This window comes from Chroicocephalus ridibundus, chromosome 10 (genome assembly GCF_963924245.1).
Source record: "Chroicocephalus ridibundus chromosome 10, bChrRid1.1, whole genome shotgun sequence".
NCBI classification, from domain to species: Eukaryota; Metazoa; Chordata; class Aves; order Charadriiformes; family Laridae; genus Chroicocephalus; species Chroicocephalus ridibundus.
In genome coordinates, this window is record NC_086293.1 from 20,427,086 (window position 1) to 20,451,086 (window position 24,001).

Here is a 24,001-nt window from a genome sequence, read left to right on the forward strand (position 1 = left end):
TGCAGTACAGCCTATCTGCATTTCAAAGACCTAACTTTAATTTGTGTTTAGTAACTTTCCTAGAGATATGACCTTACTTCAGGTGCAAAAATGACCTTTTCTTCCTTCTTCCCTGAAACAGGAGTAATGAACACAATGGTTTCTAGAGGGAGGTGTTTATCTTGCAGTTTGTTCTAAGGATCGTTAGATCTGGTGATCTGGCAGGGTTGTGTTGGAAACAAGATCTATATCCTCTGCAGTTCTTATTGAGAATGTCCTTGTTAAACCTTACAGCAATGTCTCCTGTTCCTCTAGGGCACTTATCTGATCACACGTCAATGAATCTCTTTGAGCAAAGTTGTTACCTAAATAGGTAGAACCTACTTTCTTATTCCTAGGAAATAAAAACCGATATTATATGCTTCTTAGACTCTCTTGTTTATACTTCTCATTAAAATTCTAGCAGTGTCAGTGTGGGATAGTGTAGAGAAGCTACCAGCAGTTTGTCATTTATTCTTAATCGTCACTATTCGTTGGACATGACTTCATTTTGTTGAACAGCACCAGCCTGTCTGCGGTTGTTTTTCAACTGCTTTTAACCCCTCTGGAGCTGATACTTTGTTAGTGATCCTGAGAACTTGAGAGAAGACCCACCGTACAGAGGAAGAGTGGAGAACTGCAACAATGATTGTAACCCCAATGTTTATAATTCTTTCCCACTGACGCTAGATAGTACCTAATGTGATTAATGGATCAGTGTGACATTATTTAAAATATCAAACTAGGTAATTTGGTGGCGAATTCATAGCTAGAGCATGAAGTTCTCAAGGCCTGAAACAGTAAGATGTTACATTTTTATTTTTTTTTTAAGTCTTCTTCACTGTAGGCTAGTTCTGACTGCATAGGGTAAGACGACTAGAATTATAGTTCAAGACTTACAGATTTGTAGCTGAGCGTGGAATAAGGAGCAGATGTATCAAATATTGATATATCTTGATACTATGAAGGCCAAGAAATAGGCCAAAGACTGCTAAACTAGTGAAATATTAGTAAATGTAATACATAACTGTTTCTGCAAGACACTCTGAGCAGTTCAGACGACTGCTGCCATTAACAAGTTAATACCATTAGTAAAAGGTTGCAGTGAGTTTTGCACCCATCACTTCCAGAAGCACAAGGGTTTGTGATTAGAGTACGCTGTGCATTCATCCAGTGGTTCAAGCTGTAACAGCCTTTTCATGCATTTAGATCCACTGAAAGTAGCCCCGTACAAAACACCTGGAATGTCTGGAATTTTCTTAAATTAATTTTCTTAAATTAATTTTCTGCCATTTGCTAATTTTATTGAAATTATGAAATACTTTGTTCTGCTTGTGGAGAGTACAGTGTTTGCTGCTTGATATACAGAAAAGCTTCTTGTAAATCAAGGAAAATAAAGTTGAAGTGGCAAGCTTTGCCCAGTGGTGTCAGGAGTGGAAAGTATGCCCATGGCTGCCAAATGTAGGACTGTGATTTTTCTCTTGTCTGTTACTGACTTTACTTTCCTCAAGATTCCTTGGACTTTTCCTTTGTTTCTTCGTTTTTGTGTATGTGTCTCCTCCAGTGAATTCCATGTTCTTACCATAAACTATAGTGAGCAGCTAGAGCCTGAATGGAGGAGCAATCTCTGAACAAGTAGAAATGTCTTTGCTGTTGTGGTTTGTTTTTCTGGGGGAGGGGCAGGGAGGGCAGTTGGTTGTGTGTGTTGGTTTGGGGTTTTTTTGTTTGTTTTTTTTTTTTTGTTTGTTGTTGTTGTGTGGGGGTTTTGGGGGGGTTTTTTTGGTTGTTTTTTTTTTTTTTTTTTTACAAATGTTACAAATTGGTATTGATATATCTGTGAGCAGAGAGCTCATGATGGCCTTGTTATAGCCAAAACAAAGAGCACAGGAAGATTTGTAGTGATTACACATTGCAGATTAACCCAGATGCTGCAACAATGATGTGAAGGACAAGTGGACATAGGATTTGCTGTACCAGATGTGATGACAGGTCCAGTTGATTTGTTTGTTTCTGAACATGACAAGTTCCTTATGCTTTCTCAGAAAGCGAAAGCATCCCCTCATATGCACACATGGGAGAGGGGGGTTTGATTTACGTCTGCGGCTTCTGACCTTTTTCTTACTGTTATGAGTGTTGCTGCCTCCACCCTGTTCCTTTTGCTTTCTATTTTGTCCCCTTCTCATATGCCCCCCAATACTATTATTGCTTCATTTTCCCCTACAATCAGTCACATTTCTCCTTACAAGTATTGGCTCTGTTCCCTTACCTGGCCCAAGGGGCCATCTCTCTCCTTGCAACATAAAGAACCTAAACTAACGAACTAGGTTGGATCCAACTGATTTTCTTCCAATTTGGCCCTGCATGGAACAAGCAAAGGTTGGCAGAATTTGATAGTCGGATGCCATGTTTGTAGTTACCATTTCCCATGCTGTGTGAAGCTGCTGATTTAGAATCAGTCCAGTTGATAACCATTATGTTTTTATATTGGGAGTGTGTAACATGTTATTAATGGGTGTTACCTGCACAGTTAATGATTGAAGTATCCTCAGTGCTTGTGATTTTTCTCATAAAGGCCATGTTACAAATGAAATGGAGTTAATATTTTCAGAGGTAGACTCACAATTTTTCAATTGCAAAGAGACAAGGGCTTGAGTATCTGGGCTAGCAGAACTTGCACTGTACATTGTCTGTTGGCCTATGTTACTTGTCATGAAAGCAGTACACCTGACCTAAAGCTACGATCTAGTACCAATATACAGGGACAGTCTCCTGGGTCAAAAGTTACTTTTAAGTCTCAGACCTGTGCGTTTGAAAGTGGTACATCATAATATTTATTAGCTGCAAGGCAAAAGCATGATGGCAGTATTTATGATGTCATTAATGTGTGAAGAATGAAGACTTGGGTCTTAGATGTACAGTTTTTTCAATAGAAGTCTACAGGTAAGGTAAGAACTTGTACAGGACCCAAAAGAGTAAGTGCAACTATAATGTAGAATTGCAAGGGTAAGTCTCTGTTATACACTGCCTTGATTTTTAAGTATGGAGACCTACACGAACAGACTTCTATCTGCCTAAGTCCTGAGCATTTAAAGGTAAGGCATCTCCTACCTACCTGTCATGCATTGCTATTTTCACCCCTTGCATCCCACAAATCAAATGTGTGTAAAGAAATTATTTTAGGATGTGTTAAGTATTTTTTTTTTTAGACTTCAAACCAGTAAAACTTCATGTGTGTGTTTCTTCTGGGAATTAAGCTCCTACAAGTACCTACATGTAAGATTTTACAGGATTGAGTTTTGATCAGTTATTGAATTAACATGCCATTTAATTAAATTAACTGTACCTGTGTGGTGTTTCTAATCTGTACATGTTCTCATACCAAACGCACATTTATTTTCTTTTTGGCAAGTTGCTCAGTAGAAAAATAACACGTGTCGTGATTGCCTTATTAGCTAAACGCTTTTCTCCATTCGCCTGACTCTGTGCTAACGCTATCAAAGCAAGAGCCTGATGTTTGCAGTGTTTGTGGGTTTTTTATTAACTTAAAAAGAATTAACGTGCACGTGGTTTGAGAATTGCATGGTTTAAAATTTTAAAAATAGATCCCAGACCTCACATCGATATAAATGTCTGAGTATTTTTAATTGAAGTTTTAAGTACAAAAAAAAAAGTGCTACAACACATAACAAATAACACAGTAACTTTTCCAGGTGTTGGGGACTTGAGGGAGCACAGGATGTGAATTATATCAGTTCAAAGAAAGCTTACATCAGGCAGCATGGAAAAATTATGAGACATGGTAAATGCTACAGAGAAAACTTATTCTTTATAGCAGTGAGCCGCACTCAGAAGTGCAGTGCACAAAGGTTGGCCATGGGTAAGTTTTCCTCCTTAGCTGCTTGCCAAGAGCAGAAGCTGGAGAAGCATTAGCAGCAGTATGTCGGTACGTTGGAGTTAGGGCTCAGCACTCACAATGGCCATTTAATGAACTACTTTGATGCTTTAGGGGTCCACGTTGCCAGAATGATCATGTATTCATGGATACACCTGCTGCACAGCTGTTACAGAGAGCTATTTTGACCTCCAGCATCCTGAGTTTGTTGCTGTCTGTGGAAAGTTGCATGTACTTCTGCTTCAAGCTATCACATGCCCTATTACAAATTTTCCACAGCTTTCCGGACTTTTTTTCTTGTGGGTTAAAGGCTTTTATTTCATCCTTATGTAGGATTTCCAAGTGATACATCATTGCTACTGTTTGGTATGTGGTTGCTACTGCTTATGGGCTACCTTGTCTGGGTGCTGTAGGGTTGTTCATGTGGCCATTTTAAAGATGGATCCAATTTTAGATGTACTAAAAAGCTGTCCTGTCGCATCTGTATTGGGCAAATGCATCCTTTTTTCCATGTTAGCGTTCTTTGTATTATTGTGCCACCTAAGACATGCAGTCACAGAGAGGATCACAAGGTATATGATACTGTATATAGGCCTACAAAACAATTCTTTTTTTTGGTACAGGAATATCATACCTTCTATGGTAGTTCTTTTAATTTACAACGTGTGACCTTGTTTGCTTGTTTTGAGGAGTATGTAACAGCTTCTACTAGGAAGCCAGTTGTCATCTTGCACTGTCTCGTGCTCATCTTCATTTCAGGTACCAATACACAAGAAAGTAACTCTTTTTCTTTCCAAAGTCTAATGGTGATCCGTTTAAACTTTCTCATCTCTTCTTTAATCAATAACTGTTGTAACTTGATCTGTGTGGTTCACTTCTATTTAGATACTTTTTTTCAGAGAAGCTACCTGGATTGTAGCACTGCAGAATAAAGAGATTGCACATGGTAGCTCTGTGTGAGTTACAACTTTATTCTTTTATTTTCCTTCTCTGTGAACTGAAGAGATACCTGATTAGCAGAAGTAGTGATACCAATAAAAAGTTGACTTGCAGTGTTGACTCACCCTAATGTTCTTTCATTTTTCACTTTCAAATTAAATTCCATGCTTATGGAATAACCGCTACTCTATAGAGCAAAACCATTAAACAAAACTATTAGGTAAAACAAAATGTGGAATGTTTCCAACTAATGGAGGGAATGAAGTAGACTTAGCTATACAGATACTTGCAAGTAAATTTGAAATTCAAAAAGAACGGGAAATTAGAAGGAGGAGGAGGGATTAGCCAAATATTTTTGGTTTCCCCAACTCGCTTTACACTTTTCTCTAAAGTGTTTGTGTATGTATCACCTACTTTTGAGATATCTGAAATATGTGACATATTGATGACTGTCTTGTTTGCATATATCAGTGTTTGCATTTCGTAGTCGTTAATCAGTGTATTATAACAGGCCCTGAGAGAACATACCAGGGTATCAATATTCTTGTTCCAAATAGTATTGCTACTGGCAGTAGCTAGAAGTGCTTGTAAATGACCATGTTAAAAAAATAACTTGCATCCACAGAAGGGAACTACCCAGATGTTTTACCCTTCCCACAAAATCACCAGTCTGGCATAAAAAGTGGAATATGGGAGTTTGCCTTAATATGGTACTGACTATAAACCAAAGTGGAATATCATCATCATTAAATAAGGTCCCCTGCAGGTAAAATGGCTTGTGTTGAAAAGCATGTTCTTTAGCTTAGTTCTAAACCTACACTTAATTTTCATTTATTCTGAGAGGCCCTTTGAGAACAGACTGTAAATTCATGTACACATCTTTATTTTTATTGATATTTGAAAGAGAACTAGTCAATCTTTTCATTGTGAGACAATTTCTGGAGACAGTAAAGAAAGCAGTTGCTATGCTCTTCATTTTTGTAAGCTGACATTTCAAATTAAGCCAAATTCCTTGGTTAAAAAGTGTTTTATTGCATTAATTAAATGGCTTGTTGGAGATGCCACGTAGTTGGATACCGCTTTAGGTAACAACAAATAAATAATGAAGTGAAAGAGCGGAAAGCAATGGCATTGGAGGAGGGGAGACTTTCTGAAAAGGGGGGAGGAAGAAACACTGTTTATGTGCTGTTGGGAGAAAAGTGGGGCTTTTATTTTGTAAATATCTGCCTGTCATCCATTTCCAAATGAGCTCAGGATTTTTCTGTTGTTGAACCAACATGAAGCTAAAAGGAGCACAGCAACAAATGGAATGAAAGAAGCTGTTTTTTCGGGTTCCCAGTGATAAAGAGAACAAACTGATGGCCTAAGTTGTAGACTGGGACTTCCATCCTTCTGCATTAGTATTAGGTTTTTCTAGATACTCCATGTGCCAGTCAGACAGTGCTAAATGAAGATACCTCCTTTTCCTGAGAGCATTAAAAAAATTATAGACATGGAATAGAAATATGCAATAGTAGCATGTGTGCATGCTTTTCTCTGTAACCCCCTGAAAGAATAGACTGACTCATTATAATTTCTGCTTTACTTGATGAGAGAATGTGCTCCAGCCAGCTTCATTCGATCGTGAGTCCTTAAACGGGGGACATGGGTCTTAAACTACAATTTACTCAAAATACTGTGTTAGGGAATGATTTAAGTAGCTACCCCTTAATTACTATAAGGTAGGGTAAAATTGATTTAGAAAAAATGGTTTTGCAGAACAGAACTGTTACCTGGAGTGCAGATGTTACCACTCCTGTCCTTCTGTGGAGGGAAAGATAATCCCCATCACAACGGGAAAGAAGCCTGGCTTCAGTAACTTAACCTGAAGTATGACCGAGAGAAATAAAGCAGAATGAAAGTGCTAAGTGCAATCAAATGCCAGTGGTCTTGAGCACAGTTTGAATAGCCAGGTTGCTCTCACAGTAATTATAGCTGCCTCATACACAGTCCAGCCAATTAATTTACCTCCTGCTTCTGCCTTATAGCTTTTGTAGTGTTACAATCTCAACGTTAGCAGTTACTAGTTTCTCACGTGTTTTGGTTCTTTCCTAGCATAAGGCTTTTTATTGGTAATCGCTGTGAAACCTGTGTGGTGTTGCAGACTAAAGTACTACAGCAAAGAGCAAAATGACCAGCAAAGAGCAAATGGAATCAAGTTTTAGCCAAGGTGCTTTCTGCAGCAGACCTCGGCACTAAGCACTGATGATAGCAAGGTACATCTATAAAGGACCTTGTCCCAGGACAAGTCACATGTTAGTTTGTTTCTGTTCAGCAATGGGATAATATTTCCTTCTAGAAAGCAACCCGTTATATTGGCATAATTGCAGTCTGATGTTAAATCAGCCTGAGCTCTTTTAAATAAGTATTATTTGACATGCTGCTTTAGTATTATGCCACTTGTAAAGCTGAAAGAAATTGCTGCCTGTTAGTGGTCACTTATAAAGAAAACTACACCCAAGTAATGAATGTAAGCAGCTTATACATATTAATATCAGGCTCTGACCTAAGTATGGAAACACTAATCCATATCTTTTTGCCTCGTAAAATGATTCTCTGGCTGTGTGGAATCAGGCTCAAATGAAGAGTTGACTTGCAACCTATGTATGATGCACTAGTTAATTTTGTATAATAAGGCTGTGCACTTTGTGAAAAAAGTAGTCATGTCCCAAGTTTCCTGTCTAAGCACGTGAAAGGAGAAAGGATGGTATCTCTGCTTTCATTGCTTCAGCTAGGAGCTTGTTGAATGGGAACGCGTGAAATAACTACACCTTTCGCTGCAGTGTTACTAAAAGGCAAGGTTCAGCACTGTAACTTCTGAAGCATAAATTATTTGCACCCAGTTCGAAGAATATCTGATACTTGTTTTCCCAAATATGCTTTCCAGGGTTTCACAAGGCTGTTCATGTTCACAAGGAGTTTGCTGGTCCTAGAGTCCTCCTGGCCTGCTATAAGGTAGTCAGTACCTAGTTTAAACAAACAAACAAAACCTCAGTCAATAAATGTAGAAGAAAACAGAACTAAATGCAGAATTTCTCTATGTCATGACAAGCATCTGTCACGGAGTATCTTAGCCAGCTTCATCCAGTTTATCCGTGTGCCACAGAAAGGCTGCTGGGAAGTGTTGAGCAGCCATAGCTAATGTTCATAATGAATTATCACCACTGTTTACAGGGGAAGAAAAATACCTGGCAAGCATTTTGTCCTTACCAGGATTGAGAATGGGACATGTACATCCCCTGTTGGTCCAGGATTCTGGGTAAATGCTTCGGTTGCTCCGAGCAATTTTCACTTTTCCTGATTTCAGGACCTTCTTCACTTTCACAACAACTTCTGCGTGGGTCCCTTTGTCATGAGCTGATAGGATTCTTGCTTTTATCACTGCCGGAAAACATATCAAGATAGGGACCAACCATGAATTTCTAAATGAATTTTCATTCATGCTGCTAAAAGGTAGAATTTTAACACCTTGAGAGAAGACGTGAAAAAAAAGCTGCAGTGGTGCAGAAAGGGTATTCCATCCAGTGCTTGTCCACTTTAGTCATGGTTCTTCTAAATAAATTTGGAGAAGAAAAAGTAGATTTTTCTATTGAAGTAGATAACTAATCCTTTCATCATGTTATTTAGCAACTACTTTTTAATGGGCTGATGTCAAATGCTTGGCAATCATAGGAAAGCACTTGTATGTATACATAGAAAGGGTAGAAAAAACAGATCGGCAGCTAACACTCTGATTTTAAATGCGCTGATTCTAGGCTTTATATTTTGCAATTTGAAAACTTGTGTTGAGCTTTAACACTGGCCTCTCAAAAATTTTGTTCTAGGGGAAGGGACGGTCTGCTCTACCGGGAGGAAGTCAGGAAGTTTCCCATCAAACTGCAGGCATGTCACATGGCTAAAATTCCACGATTGCACAACAAACCAGAAAAAGCATTTTTGTTTTGTGGCCTAACATCTGGTTGCCATGATAAATTTCTGTTCCTTTAATTTAATAGGATCCCATAACTTTTTGGCTGGGTAGTCTCATCTAGATCGGCCCCACAAGCAGGCTTTGTTGTGTCATGACACAAGCACATCAAACCTTTGGATCCCAGAGCTTTCCTTTCTTGCTTCATGCAATGGCATGAACCCGGTGTTCATAAACCACAGTATTAAATACGTTCCTGGTAACTAGCGTGGCCATTTGAACCTGCATAATGAGTGCAAAAACAATGGCAGTTTAGATGCAAGGTTTTTATCATTTGTTCTTGATGTAGAGGCCACTGAGTTACAAGTCTAGCACTCCTTCTCCTGTAAATAGGGAAGGTAACTGAGTGGAAAGGAGACACTGTGGAGCCGTGTGTGAAAAGTGCTATTCAGCTCTGATCAGAAGTTGGACGTGTCACTAGACAAAAAAGTCAGAAGAAATCCTACCTCTTATTTCATGACTTAACCAGTCCTGTCATTTTTCGTAGCTATCAGTTAATAACACTCATAGAGGGGAAATTATCATACCTTGAGGGCATGTCACCCACTTACCGTAAGCGTATTTCATTTGGCAGAAGTCAGTGACACTTCCAAGCACCTTTTCTTTGCACACACACTTTTCTGGCAGGGGAACCACAGAACACAAAGGGTTGGAGAAGAGCCAGGACACAAGAGAAAAAAGAAAAGCAAATGATGCTCAGTTATACAGTTATATGTATATAATTCCCATAATCTGGATGGACTTTGAAGAGTAAGTTTGATAGTGAACTCAGTTATTTGCAAATCTGTTTCTTGTTAGGTGATACAATAATTGTTCTGAAATCTGATCAGTACTGTCAAGTAAAATGCAGCTCTCATGGGGTCTGTTGTACCGTTAAACTGATACTAATAGAGAGATTTGTAAGAATCAGATCCAGGTGTAAATCACATAAGTAGTAATACCCTTGTTTGATCCCATAAGCTAAGAAATGCTGATCCTTGCTGGTATTAAGGTAATGCCTATCTCAGAGAAGTCAAAATATGCAATAGGTGGCACTATTACCTCTGGATCTTAGGAAGCCATTGATACTGACAAGCGCTGACTTTCATACATGGCAAGCAAAACAGAACTATTTAATCATTAAAGGCTGCACCTCATTCTATAGCCTGCTTGCTTTGTAACTTTAGCTGGATACAGTGTGCTTTACTTTCTCTCCTGAGCTCTTGTGCTATGAGGAATATCTTACTCTTAAAATCACTTGCATCCCACCCCACAGGTGGTGCATTTCACTGATGGCTGACATGATCTTTTTACAAACAGCATTTGAAGTTCTGCGTGGCACCTGAATGCTTGAGAAGGAGCAGTGTAAAACCATAAGCATTATGATTATAATTACAACAACAAAAGGAGAGTATTTTTTCCACACAATCTTACTCATGATTTACCAATTTCCAAAACCAAAGTTGGATAGTACAGTTGGTTTGGGAAATAACAATGCAAGCGTAATGATAACCTGTATAGTTCAGATTAGCAGATGTTGCCAGCAGATGGGGGCCAGACAAGCTGGAGATGAGCGGGGGACTTTAAGTCAGGGTGGAGAGAAGAAAGAACTGGCAGTGAGTGGAGTTACTGATGGTCCCAGACTCTGGGCTGTACCTGGGTGCCTCAGTGCAGAAAATCCCTGCTCATGATCGTTCCATTTCCATTCCTCTTCGCTCTCGTTGGTTGGCATTTGCACAAGGTCAGGGATTCGTCCCCCAATGGGAATGTTAAAGAATGGCTCATTGTCATAGCTGGGGGGACACATAAAACAGAAAACTTGGTTAGGACAGGAGATGGGTGGGAAGCAAATGTTTGTAGCATGTGGCTGTATCCAAACAGATGACCTTGCTTTCCTCAGGTTAGGAGTGCAAATAAGAGCAAGACTTCATGCCATATAGGGAGATCACAAGATCTAGGGTTTTATTTAGGCCTTACCACTGCTGATTTAACATTTTTTAAGGTAAATATGTGCTGGACCTTTTTTGCTTTTATTTGTTTGTTTTTACTGAATTAAGTTAGTAACCACTTGTTGATGTCAGTAGGAACTGAGGACAACTGCAGGACCCATTAAACAGCAGTCACTCAGCAAATCATAGGATTTCTGTACTGATTAATGCACATTTAGGGTACAGATGCCTGCCCTCTAGAAACAAGAGGGAGACCTTGTAGTTCATTTTCCCTGGGCACAAATGAGAGGCAAGCACTCCAGACTCTTACATCTATTTCCAAGGCAAACAGGCGTATGTAAAGATGCTGTACATATTTCCACGGCGTTGTGGAGTTGGCTATGATTACTGCAAAAAGTCATCATTTCAAGATTGCCTTGGATAATACAACAGACTTGAAAGTGTGCCAGCCACCAAATGGAATCTAAGAAACCTTTTATGATTTACAGCCACCTTTTCAAATGATTGTGCACCCTCCAGCATCCTTCAATTACTGCCATTGCTGCAGTAGTTCAGTTAATCTTTGTTTCATTTCACAGAACCCCATCTCAAAGTGAACCCAAAGGAGGGCTTCTTTACCCATTGAAACAGTTTCCAGTATGCTGGTCGCAGTCTCTGGCACAGTCACAAGGGCGACAGCCATTTTCTCCAAAGCCCCAGTAGCCCATGAGACATCTATCGCAGTTGGGGCCCGCCACACCCGGCTTGCAGTAGCAGAATCCCGTCTTGGGGTGGCATCGCCAGCTTCTGCTGAAAGTTGCGTTGGCTGAACCCATTGGCTGGCAGGCGCAAGCTATGGAGATACGGTAAGAGGTGACTGAGATTATGTGCCCAGGGGTCATCTGGTTAAGTGACATTTTTTCAAGGCTGATAAACTCGTTCCCTCTTCCTTATGCTCAGAAGTTTTGTCAGAACTGGTAAACGTTGCATTGTCAGCCTACATTTGCAATATTATTTTTGTTTCTTTTTAACTCAATAAGCACAGCAAAACAAGTACAACTGGGACTCTTTTATGTATGAAAGTCAGTTCTTCCCTACTACATAAATCTGGACCATACAGGGTTTTGAAGTGGTGGCAAGAAGCCTCCACCGTGTGTTTATTTTTAAAGGGGCTTGCAGGTGATTCACTTTTAAAGTGTTTTGCAAAAAGATTCACTAGCATGGATGAGGTAAAAAGTGGTAGCTATTGCCCATGTTGTCTTTCCTGTGAACACAGAGATTACAAAAGTACTCTTTACTCTGGGGGTAGATGTGGCTTATGCAGGTGGTTCAGATGACCTGAAACATTTTTTCTGTTTCTGCCTCAAAAAGGCCACAAATTCCCTTCAGTGCGAGTTCTAAGGGATACATCTCACCATGCAGTACTGTATGTGTGTAAGGAAGCTGATGAAATTTTCTGTACAAATACATGAGCAGATTTGTTACAAGGAAGGTGGACAGAATGAGAGAAGATCTCTAAACTCACTAGCTGCATTTTACGTGTAGCTGGAGCTGAGAAAACAGGAGGAAAAAAACCTCAGATCTTTCTAATGCTACTGCTAATTTGACACCAGCCTGGCAACTCAAGGCAACTTGGCGGTAAAACAGATAGCTACAGCTCCTATGGGCAACTCTGCCTTCACAGACATTAAATTGTCATAATCCCACGCCACCAGTACATCCCCAATGTGGCAGCATCGGGGAGTGAGGTAGAAAGTAATATACAGATAGTGGTGCAAAGCCAACACAGTTGACTCGTCTCCATCAGTGCAGAGGCTAGCTGAGATGGTCAAGCCTTGTGCCAACAGCTCTGCAGAGGTAAAATATAAGCAATAAACATACCCACTTATTTCTGATATTCAGACAAGTTTGATTAAAATGAGAACTGAGCTGAACTCCAGGCCTTCATATTTCACCTCTTTTTTGTATTAACAAAGCGGCATAGCCTGGCTTTTGCCTGTAGCAGAGACTGAAAAGGAAATGCATCGCTACTTCATCCATCTGGAAGAGGGCAGAAATAAAAATCTTGTGGCTAAGACCTGCTTTAACAGAGATTTTCAGTTAAATGTTGGACACCCAAGGTGTTTAGATAGCTTGGATCAGGGGCCAGCCTTTTGGATGCTTATCTGAACCAAACATGATCTCCAAAGCTTTTGAAGTTTGCCCATCATTGCTTCTAATCAAACTACTTTTCTTCATGAGCTCACAGATAAGAGACCAAATGAACACTGATTCCACACATCATTTTCCAAGGGGAAGGGACAAGCATATGACTATGAAGAGTGTTAAGTGTAGCAGAGACAGATTCACTTTCATCTGCAACCCCATATTTGATGCGCAAGAAAAGAAAATATCTTTTGAAAATAGTACGAGAAAAAGGGTGAGCAATTTTGTATAAAGGACATTTCTCTTATGATGTGCTTACTACGTAGTTATTTTTTCACCGTGTCCTGTGTTCTTTATGCCAATATTTTTAATAATATTATTACACTCTGCTGTAGACAGATCTCAGTCTGTTGTTTTCAAGGGACACTAGCACAATAGCCTAAGGACAGAAAATAAGCGTGCTGTCATGGGCAATGTACTCAACACAATGAGCTGGTTGGCGGATGGCAGCAGGCTCGCCTGTTTGCCACAAAGCAGTCTTGACTTTGGGAGCAAACCCAGGGATTTTGCTGTCAGTTCTGGAGAGCAGGTGTAACAACGAAGTGCTCATTAGCACTGACAGTTTCAAAGGCAAGTTCTGATTTGTTGCTGCTCAACTTGAATTATTTTTGCCCAGATTTTTGTGGGGCTGACTACATCGCCCTAAAAGAGGAGACACTTAGTTCCGTCCATCACTGAAAAAAATGCATGTCATAGATTTGGGGATGAGGAGGGGAAACATATGCTCCCTTTACTGCAGACAGGTCTGAGCCACAAGAAGTAAGAGGTTGCTAACACCTGGGTTGGCTGGAATCCAGGTTTCTTATTTCACTGTAATATCTCCGTATGTAGGATCTACTTGTGGATTTTTCACCTTAAATTTTGTGTATTTCTGCAACTTCTGGGTCTGTCTTTATTCCCATTTTATTTCTGGTTTTCAGGTTTCATCAGTTAGGGTCACATAACAGATGGGTAAATCTGCATCATTAGACTACCTATCACTGAGACTAGATCCTGATTCAGGAAGATAAGACTTTCTCCCATCCTATCCCTGAGGGAAAGTATTACAGGACAGTGATTGACAGCATTGGCAGAAACTGAGGAGGAGGAAAGAAGTCCCCCCCCCTCCTTATTTTGGGGGTACAGTTCAGGAAAACGAATGTTCCCAAATGAACTGTGGGGCATATTCCCCAGTTCGAAACTGGTACAGCTTCTGGTGGATCAGAAAGCAAGCTGAATCAATAAATGTACAGCACTTTCAGATGAGTTATACAAGTGGCTTGCAAACGCTTTGCTCAGTCTGTGTTTATTTAGCATTTCAGCTTGGGCGTGTACATTGTCTGGCTTCCAGAGTATTATGGCCAAAATCCCAGTTGTGCATCTAAAGTAACTCCCAAAGTAAGAGCCCACATGTCACATGCTGTTGATGACTGTTTTTTATCTGCTTAATAGTACCACAGATTTGCGCATAAACCTCACAATTAAAGAAACATAAAAGCAAGTTTCCAAAACTTCATGCTTTTACATTTACCAATATTTGACAACACAGCATCTTTCCCTGCTGATTTTTGCTTCTTTTCTCTTGGCAAACCCTAGTTTTCTCTCCATCCGCCTCCCTGTCTAACAAAACACCAGCCGACACGACAATGGCCTTGTTTGTCAAAGGCATCATCAATTATGTTAGGGACGGTGTGCAGACAGTTCTGGCTCAGAGATGGCTGGTTTATTTGGGTTCTCCCCTTGACAGCAGGCAGTGTAATGAAAAATTTCGTCATTGTACTTTAGAATTGGCTATCAGTCACAAAGTATCACAAAGCATCCTCTTGCCTTTCAGTCTCGCTCCTACACTAAGTTTGTTTTGTCAGAAACTACTGTAAAAAGGAGGAGACAAGGAATAATGAAAAATGAATAATTCATACAGCAGTCTCCACTCAAGTCCTCAATAAATCTGTCTGCCCTCAGCACAGCTGTCTTTCCCATGTAATTAGACACAGATGTAAAATATAATATTGGTTGTAACGATATGGTCCCAACTTACAGGAAAATAGCAAGTGCTCCAAGTCACTCAGTGGACTTTGAGGTATCTTGCCTTAAACTTCTGTCTAATTATACTGCATAAAATATAGCTATAAGCAGACTCTGGGCATTTAATGAAAAACAGGCAAAATGAAAAAAGAAACAAAGCCTTTTGTATCTGAGATATATACATGTGCATCTTTGGAGCATGTGACCAAATCAGGGCAATTTTTAAAGCATGTCAGATGTGGGGATTGACTCAGCCAGTAATGTTTCTTAAATGAAGGAAATAAGATAGACAGCTGTGTGTGTGGTCAGGCCTGATTAAGACAGACTTTGAACCAAGATGTGATCAGGCCTTTGTGATATTACAATTAAAAGTTCACTCCCTCTGCTCTGAAGTAAAAGGAAGAGAAGCAGAGCTTTTCAGAGTGTGTGTGTGCACGTGCATCTGGGCACATTTTAATTTTCAACCCTTGTGCTTAGAGTAAAAAGCTTGTTTTCCTGGAGACTGTTTTTAATGGGTCTACATGCTTGCATTATTTTTTAAGCTAACCAAAGGGTGAGTACAAAAGATGGTGCCATTTCAGAAGGATCCCTTAAGCCTCCAAATAAGCCACAGGAAAGAGCCAAGGATACAGCAGCTTTTCTAACCATTGGTTAGGAAACGATTAGGCTTCCGAGTCAAAGCTCCCATACAAGTCTATATCCAAACTACTTAATCCTGTGTTGTCACCCCCAATAACAGGCAGGTGTGTGCCTTGCTCTGGGGCTCTTTTCATGCCTTTTTTTTTTTTTTTTAATATAGATCTAAGCAGTGTTACAACAAGGCTCACGATGTGACTCTCATTCATCCCCAGCTGCTAGGAACAGGAGAAGCAAAGGTATCAGGGGCAGGCTACCTCTGCAGAGAAAAAGGAATATCAGATATTCATATCAAATTTCAACAGATTTTTTTTTTTTCCAAGGGAATGTCTTTGCTGTCTCACAGTGGAGGGTCAAAAAAGGGTGGTTTGGATAGTGCCAGGACATCCAATTGTTATACAACTTTTTTTCCCCAGCAGTGATTAAGAGAGAATGCTGTTCATTATTATGACTAATGCTTAAAGACTCTTTCTGGGCCTGGGCAGTGTCCTGTTAACTTTCTGGGAGCCTGAGGGGGATGTCACAGCTGAACCTAGACTTTGCTCTGGATGGCAGAGCACTCTTCAAGCGTGCTTTCTCAAAGGGATTAGCACAGCATTTCATTCAGCTTTTTCATCAGATTTCCTTTCCCAGCTCAGTATCTACTGTACACAAGGGTCAAGGTTTGATCTCCCATTGAGGTGTCATCCCCCCGCCCCAAGTTCAAAATGGGAAGCTGAGGACCAGGTTGCTCTCAGCAGAATCATCCATCCAGTCTGCTGTTTGCGGTTTATTACTGTTTTCAGCACTTTCCCAGTGGGTGAGTTTTTCCACTTAGTGTTGTTAGTCTGGCACTGTTTGCCTGGTTTTCTCAAAGTGAGATGATGCCTTGGAATTCGTACACCTAAATCCTCAAAAACATGCTAATCCAGAAGTGGCACCTCTTCAATTTATGATCAGCAGGCTTAGGTATGCGAGAAATGTACCTGGTGGTCTAATTAAATGTCTAGCTTTTTTACATATTAGCAACACTCAAAAGAGTAACTGCTTTTTACTGAATAACCAGAGTTGTTTTCAGGGTCACACAACCTGAACAATTTACTCAGACCACACCAGATTAAGTTTAATAGCAATGCAAGTTTTGCAACCTGAAAGAGAAGTCCCTCTGGAGAAGAGAGGCTCTATCTTACATCTTGCATGAGGACTTCCAGTTTAGTATCGGCTCTGTGCATAAGGAGCTGATGATGGTGCTGGAGGTGAAATCTTCCCTCTATCAGACTGCATCTGTTCTAACCAAACCAACCCTGCCTGTCTGCACTGGTGTGCAGTTCCCTGAAACTTAAAGTGAAACGTTCCCTGAAAACTTTCTGCAGAGGTACAGCATAACATGAAGTGCACACGTACACACTGCCTGCAAACCACATGGGTAAGTGTTTGGGGATCAGTTATTTTGTCATACAAAAGACTACCCTATTAAGGTAATCTGTCAAATGTCATTATAGGACTTCTCCTCCTCACCTTGAATAAAAGGGAAAAGGCACAGACTAACCACCTCCCTCCCAGGTTTCTCTTAACTCTGTAGTTATTACAGGTACAAGCATTGTGCACACATCAGTCTGCTGAAAAAGTTGAGGCTCTCTAGAGTGAGCTGCAATACCCTTTCCTTACATCTTGATATGACAAGCATTCATGCATGCCTTTACGCACCCGTGAAAGATCCCATTGACTTAAATCATGCATAGATAGGGTCATGCTTACCTATTGCAATAATGCTGAATCAAACCTGTTAGATTCATCTCTACCAACAGAAACTCTAGTGCAGGCTAGTGATCCAGAATACCTCTTAAGTCAAGGAAGAGAAATAGATATCCTCTAGAGGGCAATTCAGCTCATCTATCATCTCAGGCATCTACGTTAAGCTTCAATAAGTTATTCTCTAGAGGTCCCACTGTTTCTCCACTGACTGTACAGGGAGCTTAATATAACTTTCAGGTGGCTAAAGTGGGAGGGAAGCTATCTAAGCCTGAGCATGCAAGTCAGAGCAGAAACAGTTGCATTTGGGGGCCTTCTGCTGGCAGCAGCATGTTCCCAGGTGAAAGGAACATTATTGTGCTTGACTAGCATGATAGGAATAAAGCTCTTTTTTTACAAGGTGAATTTCTGAACAGTTTTTCTTTTGCTATGCAGAGTATTGGCAGGAGGTACTGAGAGGCCTGTAACCAGACCAGACAAAAGAGGCAGAGTCAAGGTCTGATTTCATCCAGGCAGGCTGTTCTAAAGTTTCCACACAGATAGGCTGTATTTTCAAACAATGTTTTTTCCTCTTCTCTGCTCTCCAGTGCTCCTTGACTTTAGCAGTTATCTAATATTACACATAATGTTGGTTACTACAGCATCACCCTGCTGTTAAATACAAGAGTTCATACACAGATTCTTTCAGGTACTCCGAGATTGAAAACTAATCTTCTGGCACAACATTTTATTCTTGTTACAGTCCTTCCCTGTAGCAAATCTGCTCAGAGTAGAAACAGGACTAGAAAGGGGCCACCTTAGGACACTATGGGATATGGGGCGAGTTAGATAAGCTCACCCCGAGACCTGTCTGCTGATAATGTCCTGTGATGAACATTGTGAAATCGAAAAGAAGGGGTTATGTGGAAGCAGTCTGTGCTGGCGCTAAGATCCAGTGGAAAAAATACAAGAGAGCAGAAACATAGGATGTGCTGCGCACAGAAAGTTTAAAAGCAATATCACAGGCCATACAGTCCTAGTGAGAGGAGTGTTTGTAACCTGAGTCTTTACGAGGAATCTTGATGAAGAACATCAAAGGGTCAGGAAAACTTCAAAACCACATGATGCCAGTGGGCATGAGTATAGATGACAGAGGATGAAATTCTCCATGCTGGCAACTGATGTCTGAGCTATGGGGAAGGAAAACTATACAAAGGGAGAAATGAGATGATGTACATTGTTGGAAATAGCAACCTCCCAAATAGATGCCAGATGGAATCAGATGTGTGAAGCCTGTCAGGATAGTCAGGAAATGTTTACACTAAGTAAGGGAGTTACAGGCTATGTTCCAGACTGGCTGGGTGCAAACTACCTTGATCCAGAGGTTGTACACCCTCTGTGTACAACCATTAGTGCCTCTATGCCCGAGTTACTTCCTAACACATACTGCTGAAGTGTTAATGAGGCAATTAATTTGGGCAGTGCACCCCATAATACAGCTGTAGAACGCAGAGATACATCTGAGTGAGCTCTGCTGTATTTGTTCCCAAGTGGATATGCGTGGTCTCGGGCTTCCTACACCTCTTGCAGCCATTACTGTATATATTTATGTGCACAGATGTTGCACAATCATATGGAATTTAACAATAACTTACACATAGGCACACAGTCTTGAGAGATGCAGGAAAAAAACAGCTAAATGGAATGTGTCTCAAGAAAAAAGGAACCATATTGTTTTAAATGCAAGCACAAGAAGAACGTACCTTTCCCCAGAATGCAATGCATTTGGAGAACTGTTATCACAAAAAAGAAGTGTGATACCACGGGGAGAAATAGACACAGGAAATCAGGAAGATGCCCTTTGATCAGAAAACTGTAGTTTAGGAAAAGAATACAAAGAAAGGATAGTAATACTCATGAGTTCTATAGGAGTTTTTTTCTTTCTTTTAATAATTCTTTTAATGATTCTTTCACCATTCATTTGTCTTCACCACACATAACAATAGTCACTTACGTTTGCAGACCTCTGTAGAAGACATGGGTTTCCCTCTATCTCGGTAATACCCTGGTTTGCACCTTTGACACCGATGCCCCTCTGTGTTATGCTTGCAGTTGTCGCAGACTCCACCACTGCGTTTTCCTGATGCCAGCCAAACACTCAGATCAAAGTGGCAGCTGTCAGCATGGTTGTGACAGCGACACTCTGGTGGGAGACAGGACAGTATATTTCAGGCTCATATAGCAGACAGCAATACTACTCAAATGGTATAATTTTCCTACTGTGAATCATGGAGGAAATATCTGAACAAAACACATTTCATCTGCCTGCAATGCTTAATTTTCATAATAAATAGAAATTGCAACACAGCATGGGAGTCCCAGCAGGGTCTGAGGAGCTTGTCTGGTTGTGAGCTGTTACAGTAAGACAAACCAATCCGATGGTATCGTAAGCCCTTCACAAAACCCTGGAGTGTTAGAACACAAGGGGGATGTAACTGCATGAAGAACATATTTCTGCCTTGTAAATTCCACTTCCCAATAGCCCAAACGGGTCAGCTGCAGTAAGACAAGTGCATACTGAAGTTTTCCATCAATGACCAGCAATTGTCCTTACCAGTCATTACCAGTTTCTGTAATGGCACCATTAGTGTAAATCGACAGAAGTCTTTGTTAGGGAACTTTGCCTGCTGGCACGGTGAGTGCTCATCCTGAAAGCCTGGATCAGTAAACTCCCTCCCACTTACTTCTGCATTCATTTGGAGCCCCTGTTTTTCCATCTCCTGGCTTCCAAGGCTGATCATTGTATAGTGGTGCACATTTCTCACAGTGGTCTCCTGCTGTGTTGTGTCTACACACACATTTTCCATGGACCTGTCAGGAGAAAGAATACATTCAAATAGCTACAAGCAAGAACATGGTGGAGGGCCCAACAGCCCCACGAGGAGGTGGGACATCTCCTGCACAACTCCCACACAGCTGCCTGGCTTTCTTAAGAAACCCACAGAGCCTGGAGCTTAAACATGCACCTTTGTCTCTTCACACAGTTGCTAACGATGTAATGATGATTTTTCTTCTGTCTTACAGTTTAAATGCACATGGCAACAATTTCTTTTTAACTCTCCAGTTGGCTATTTTACTACTGCATTGATGAGCAGCCTCTAGACTATTTCCATTGGGTAAACTAACACAGCTTATTTTGATTTAAAAGTTCAGGCAAGAGCATGCAAAGAGCCTGAGCAGGTAGTCACCTCCAGGCAGTATCAAATACCCTCTTGGCTGGCAGAGTTGAGTCACAGGAGAGCAGTCCAACAGAGGATGCTGGACCCTGTCTTATTTGACATTAACAGTGGTCTGGAAGAGAGAGTAAATATAGGGCAAGGAAACCATGGATTACTAAATTATAAATTGTTAGAAGAATGAGCAAGTAATCCTGGACCTCCTAGCACAGTTAAAAATGTAGCAAAAATACTAAACTTGGAAAGATACCAACCAGCATACCCACAGAAAAACAATCCAAACCACACATTCTGTGAGGGGAAGGCACTGATATTTGAAGACACTTAGGTACAGTGTCTTCGCTATACCTACCAACTTACATATGTATATATATCTAAAAATAGGTTAGCAGAAAAGGCCCAATAGAATTTTGGGCTGTGTAACTAAGCACTGTAACTCCAAGTGGTTAGGAAATCCTACCTGCAATGCTGTGTTCAGTTTTGAAGATTTTGTTACCAGATAAATGAGAAATTGGAAGATGTTCAACAAAAATGAGCAAAAGCTGGCATGGCTGGAGAATGGGGCTTATCTGCAAGCACTGTGTATATAAACCCACATAAGCCAGGAAACAACAGTTTACAAAATATTTGAGGGGAAAACAAAGAAAGAAGTGCAAAAAGCCTTGACTAAAACTGGCTGAATAGTATCGTTCTCTTTGTGACTCTTCACTTGAAAAAATAACTTGCTTCCTCTGTACTTATCTGCCTTCATTAGAACACAATGATTTTTAATCACAGAAATATTCCAGTAATGTCAGTTTTGGGACCAGGTATTCACACCAGAAACCTGACCTTGGAAATGGAGTTAGTCCAGCCTTCAAGCGGAAAGTTACTATTGAAACTGGTTCTGTTCTCAATTTATTTCATGGACCAGGAATATCATAGCCAGTTCCACTATAGACTGTGATTTGGCGCACAAGGTTTGTAATATCAAGCCCATTCAAGAAGTGCTTTGCAGGAGGGTTTTTGTGTTGTGGTTTTGAGTTTTTGGGTTTTGTTTGCTTGTTGGGTTTTTTTTTAAATTAAGAAATAGGATTCCAATATCTGTTTGCAATGCCTCAGAGAAAGTATTTCCCAGATAGATTGTTTGAGGAAATATCCAGCATAGGGAGTGGGAGAAAGGGAAAAGTGGTACTAGAGGTCATGTTCTATACTCATCACAAGAGAAGCTGCTAATTAGTGGCATGTGTTTCTCATGCAAGGACACGCTTGTACTGGAGCAGGAAATGCACAGAAGTCATGGACTAGACAGAGCCCTCTCCCTCCGTGCGCTGTTGAGGATGCTGAGCTCTGTAACCACTGTCACAGCTCTGGCCCGCTGCACGTTACACAAAAAGCAGAGGCTGAAGTTTCATTTTGACTGGGGTGTGAATTGAATCTAATCCTTTAATCTCACCACTAATGTGAGTTATGTTTCTCCATGGCCTTTCCTGAAAGTCAGACTCTCCCTTTGCAGTCCTCCCTTCCCCCGTCCCGCATAGTGGGTAGCTTGGGATCAAGAGAGAAATGTTCAAAAGAGCAGTTGCGTGAATGCGCTCCCCTGCCCCCAAACTCATCTCCCTGCAGCAATTTGCTCTCCGCTCCCCTGGTTTCTAATCCTCCCAGACCAGATATGTCGTGTAGCTCGCACAGGGGATAGGCTGCAGCTGATGCCATCGCCCCTCTATGGCCAGCTGGCAGATTTGCTGCTGCACAGAGCGGTTGGCTGCCTCCTCACGGAAGACTGAGCACAGACTTCAGGGTATGCATTTCTGTCAGGGCTCAGCACCGGTAAACCTCAGGAGGATACAGCATGTAGCACATTCTGTGATGCCTCTCCAGACCTTTGTACAAGAAAGCCACCCATGTTCAATGCACTAAATAGGATGACAAATTACAGAGACAAAGACAAAAATACTAATAAGCAGTGTCAGACTTCTCCCTATTAGGGTTTGGCTCTTCCTGGCTTATAAGTTCCCCCCTATGGACACAGGGACTGTTTTCAGAAGCCATAGAACAGAGAGAAGGACCAGGAGTGAGAAGAGATAAAATTAACCTGACCCAGAACCATAGGTTTTGATGTCCCTGAACTTCAGACTTTATCTGAAGTTTTCAGCTCATGCACAAGTGAATCAGAACCAAAATCTTGAATCCAGTCACTTAGGAAAACACTAGTGCATTTCAGTGCAAAATTTGTAGGTTGGGCCATTGGATTTTTTTTAGAGGTATATATACAAACTGTGCATTCACTATATAAAAAATTACATGAAAGAAATGCTGAGATTGTACAGTTGGGAAATAGCAGGATTAAACCATGCAATCTTGTTTTAGCCTTGAATGACATGATCAAATATTCATTATTCCACAAGACCCTGTGCTTACAGTGCACAGCACAGATGGTGTGAACACTCATGAACAATTATTCAGAAAGTAAACAGGAAATCCAGTGAGAAAGGAAGAGTCTGGCTGTTCTTTGGATGTAAGTAGATGTGTTAGTTCACTCGTTGCCCACTGGTTTGTTGCAAACTGCAGTTAGCGGAGGCTGTCTAGGAATGGCATGTTGTGGGTAGGACAGAGGCATAAAGGAAGCTTCCTGCCTGTGATCCCTGCTATTGAACAGTTTACCAAATATATGTGGAAGGATGACTGGCTTAAACAAAAGGCTCGAAAAGCCAAGCAGCCAGCAGACAGGAGAGCCACTGAGCAGGCAGAAGTAAACAGCAGAGCTGGCATGGAACTTTTTTAGGAAGCGTTAGATTTGAAGAGTAGTCTTTTTGTATAGGAAAAGAGAATTGATGGGTATTGGGGTAAAGGATAATGGAAGAGAAAGCAAGTCTGCCATGTGTTATCTGTGAATGGGCATCTCATGGAAGATTTTTCCATGGAGAATAATCTCATAGGCAGCGTTCATAGATGAAAGCAGCTAAGGAGGAGAGTGCAACATGAGGTGGCAAAGAAGTACAGAAAGGAGTTGGATAGGAGAAGAAAGCAGAGACAAACGGCTCAATTAGAACTCATACAAGAAAGGTGATTCATGGATGTAAGTGGCCATTGTGGAGAGACTGGTTAATGCAGGAGAAACTGAGCTGTGGAAGAGACCTGTTGTACTTAACCATGAGTTAAAATAAGGGTAGGTGAGGTGGCTGCAAGTAATAAGACAAACAAATTGTTCTGTTAGAGGGGAAGAGATAGGAGAGGCAGCCAGAGGCCAAAGTCCAGGAAGGAACAAGAATGAAATACAGGATGCTGTGAGATAAAATAGGAAATGGGATATCTGCTTAGGGAAGGAAGAATGTGAGAGTTGCACTCAACATCAACAAGAAGAGAACAGACATGTCCCAGACTTGCTATTCACTGCTGAAGTAAGTCCACATCTCTCACAAAAGTGGGTCTGAAAAACTAGAAGTTTGTATTCCCTACCAAATGCAAG

General features: G+C 40.9%; 1 protein-coding gene across 1 annotated transcript in view; it reads right to left on the reverse strand.

Moving 5' to 3' along the window:
* Positions 1-3,662: 3,662 nt before the first annotated feature.
* LOC134521592 (netrin-4-like) overlaps positions 3,663-24,001 on the reverse strand; it is a 53,935-nt gene continuing 33,596 nt past the window's right edge. The window contains exons 5-11 of the mRNA XM_063348191.1: positions 20,062-20,188; positions 19,332-19,520; positions 11,402-11,615; positions 10,491-10,627; positions 9,407-9,475; positions 8,099-8,269; positions 3,663-7,854 (exon numbers count right to left, since the gene is read on the reverse strand). Coding sequence (XP_063204261.1) covers positions 7,718-7,854; positions 8,099-8,269; positions 9,407-9,475; positions 10,491-10,627; positions 11,402-11,615; positions 19,332-19,520; positions 20,062-20,188 — 1,044 coding nt within the window. The 3' untranslated portion in view covers positions 3,663-7,717. The remainder of the gene's footprint in view (positions 7,855-8,098; positions 8,270-9,406; positions 9,476-10,490; positions 10,628-11,401; positions 11,616-19,331; positions 19,521-20,061; positions 20,189-24,001) is intronic.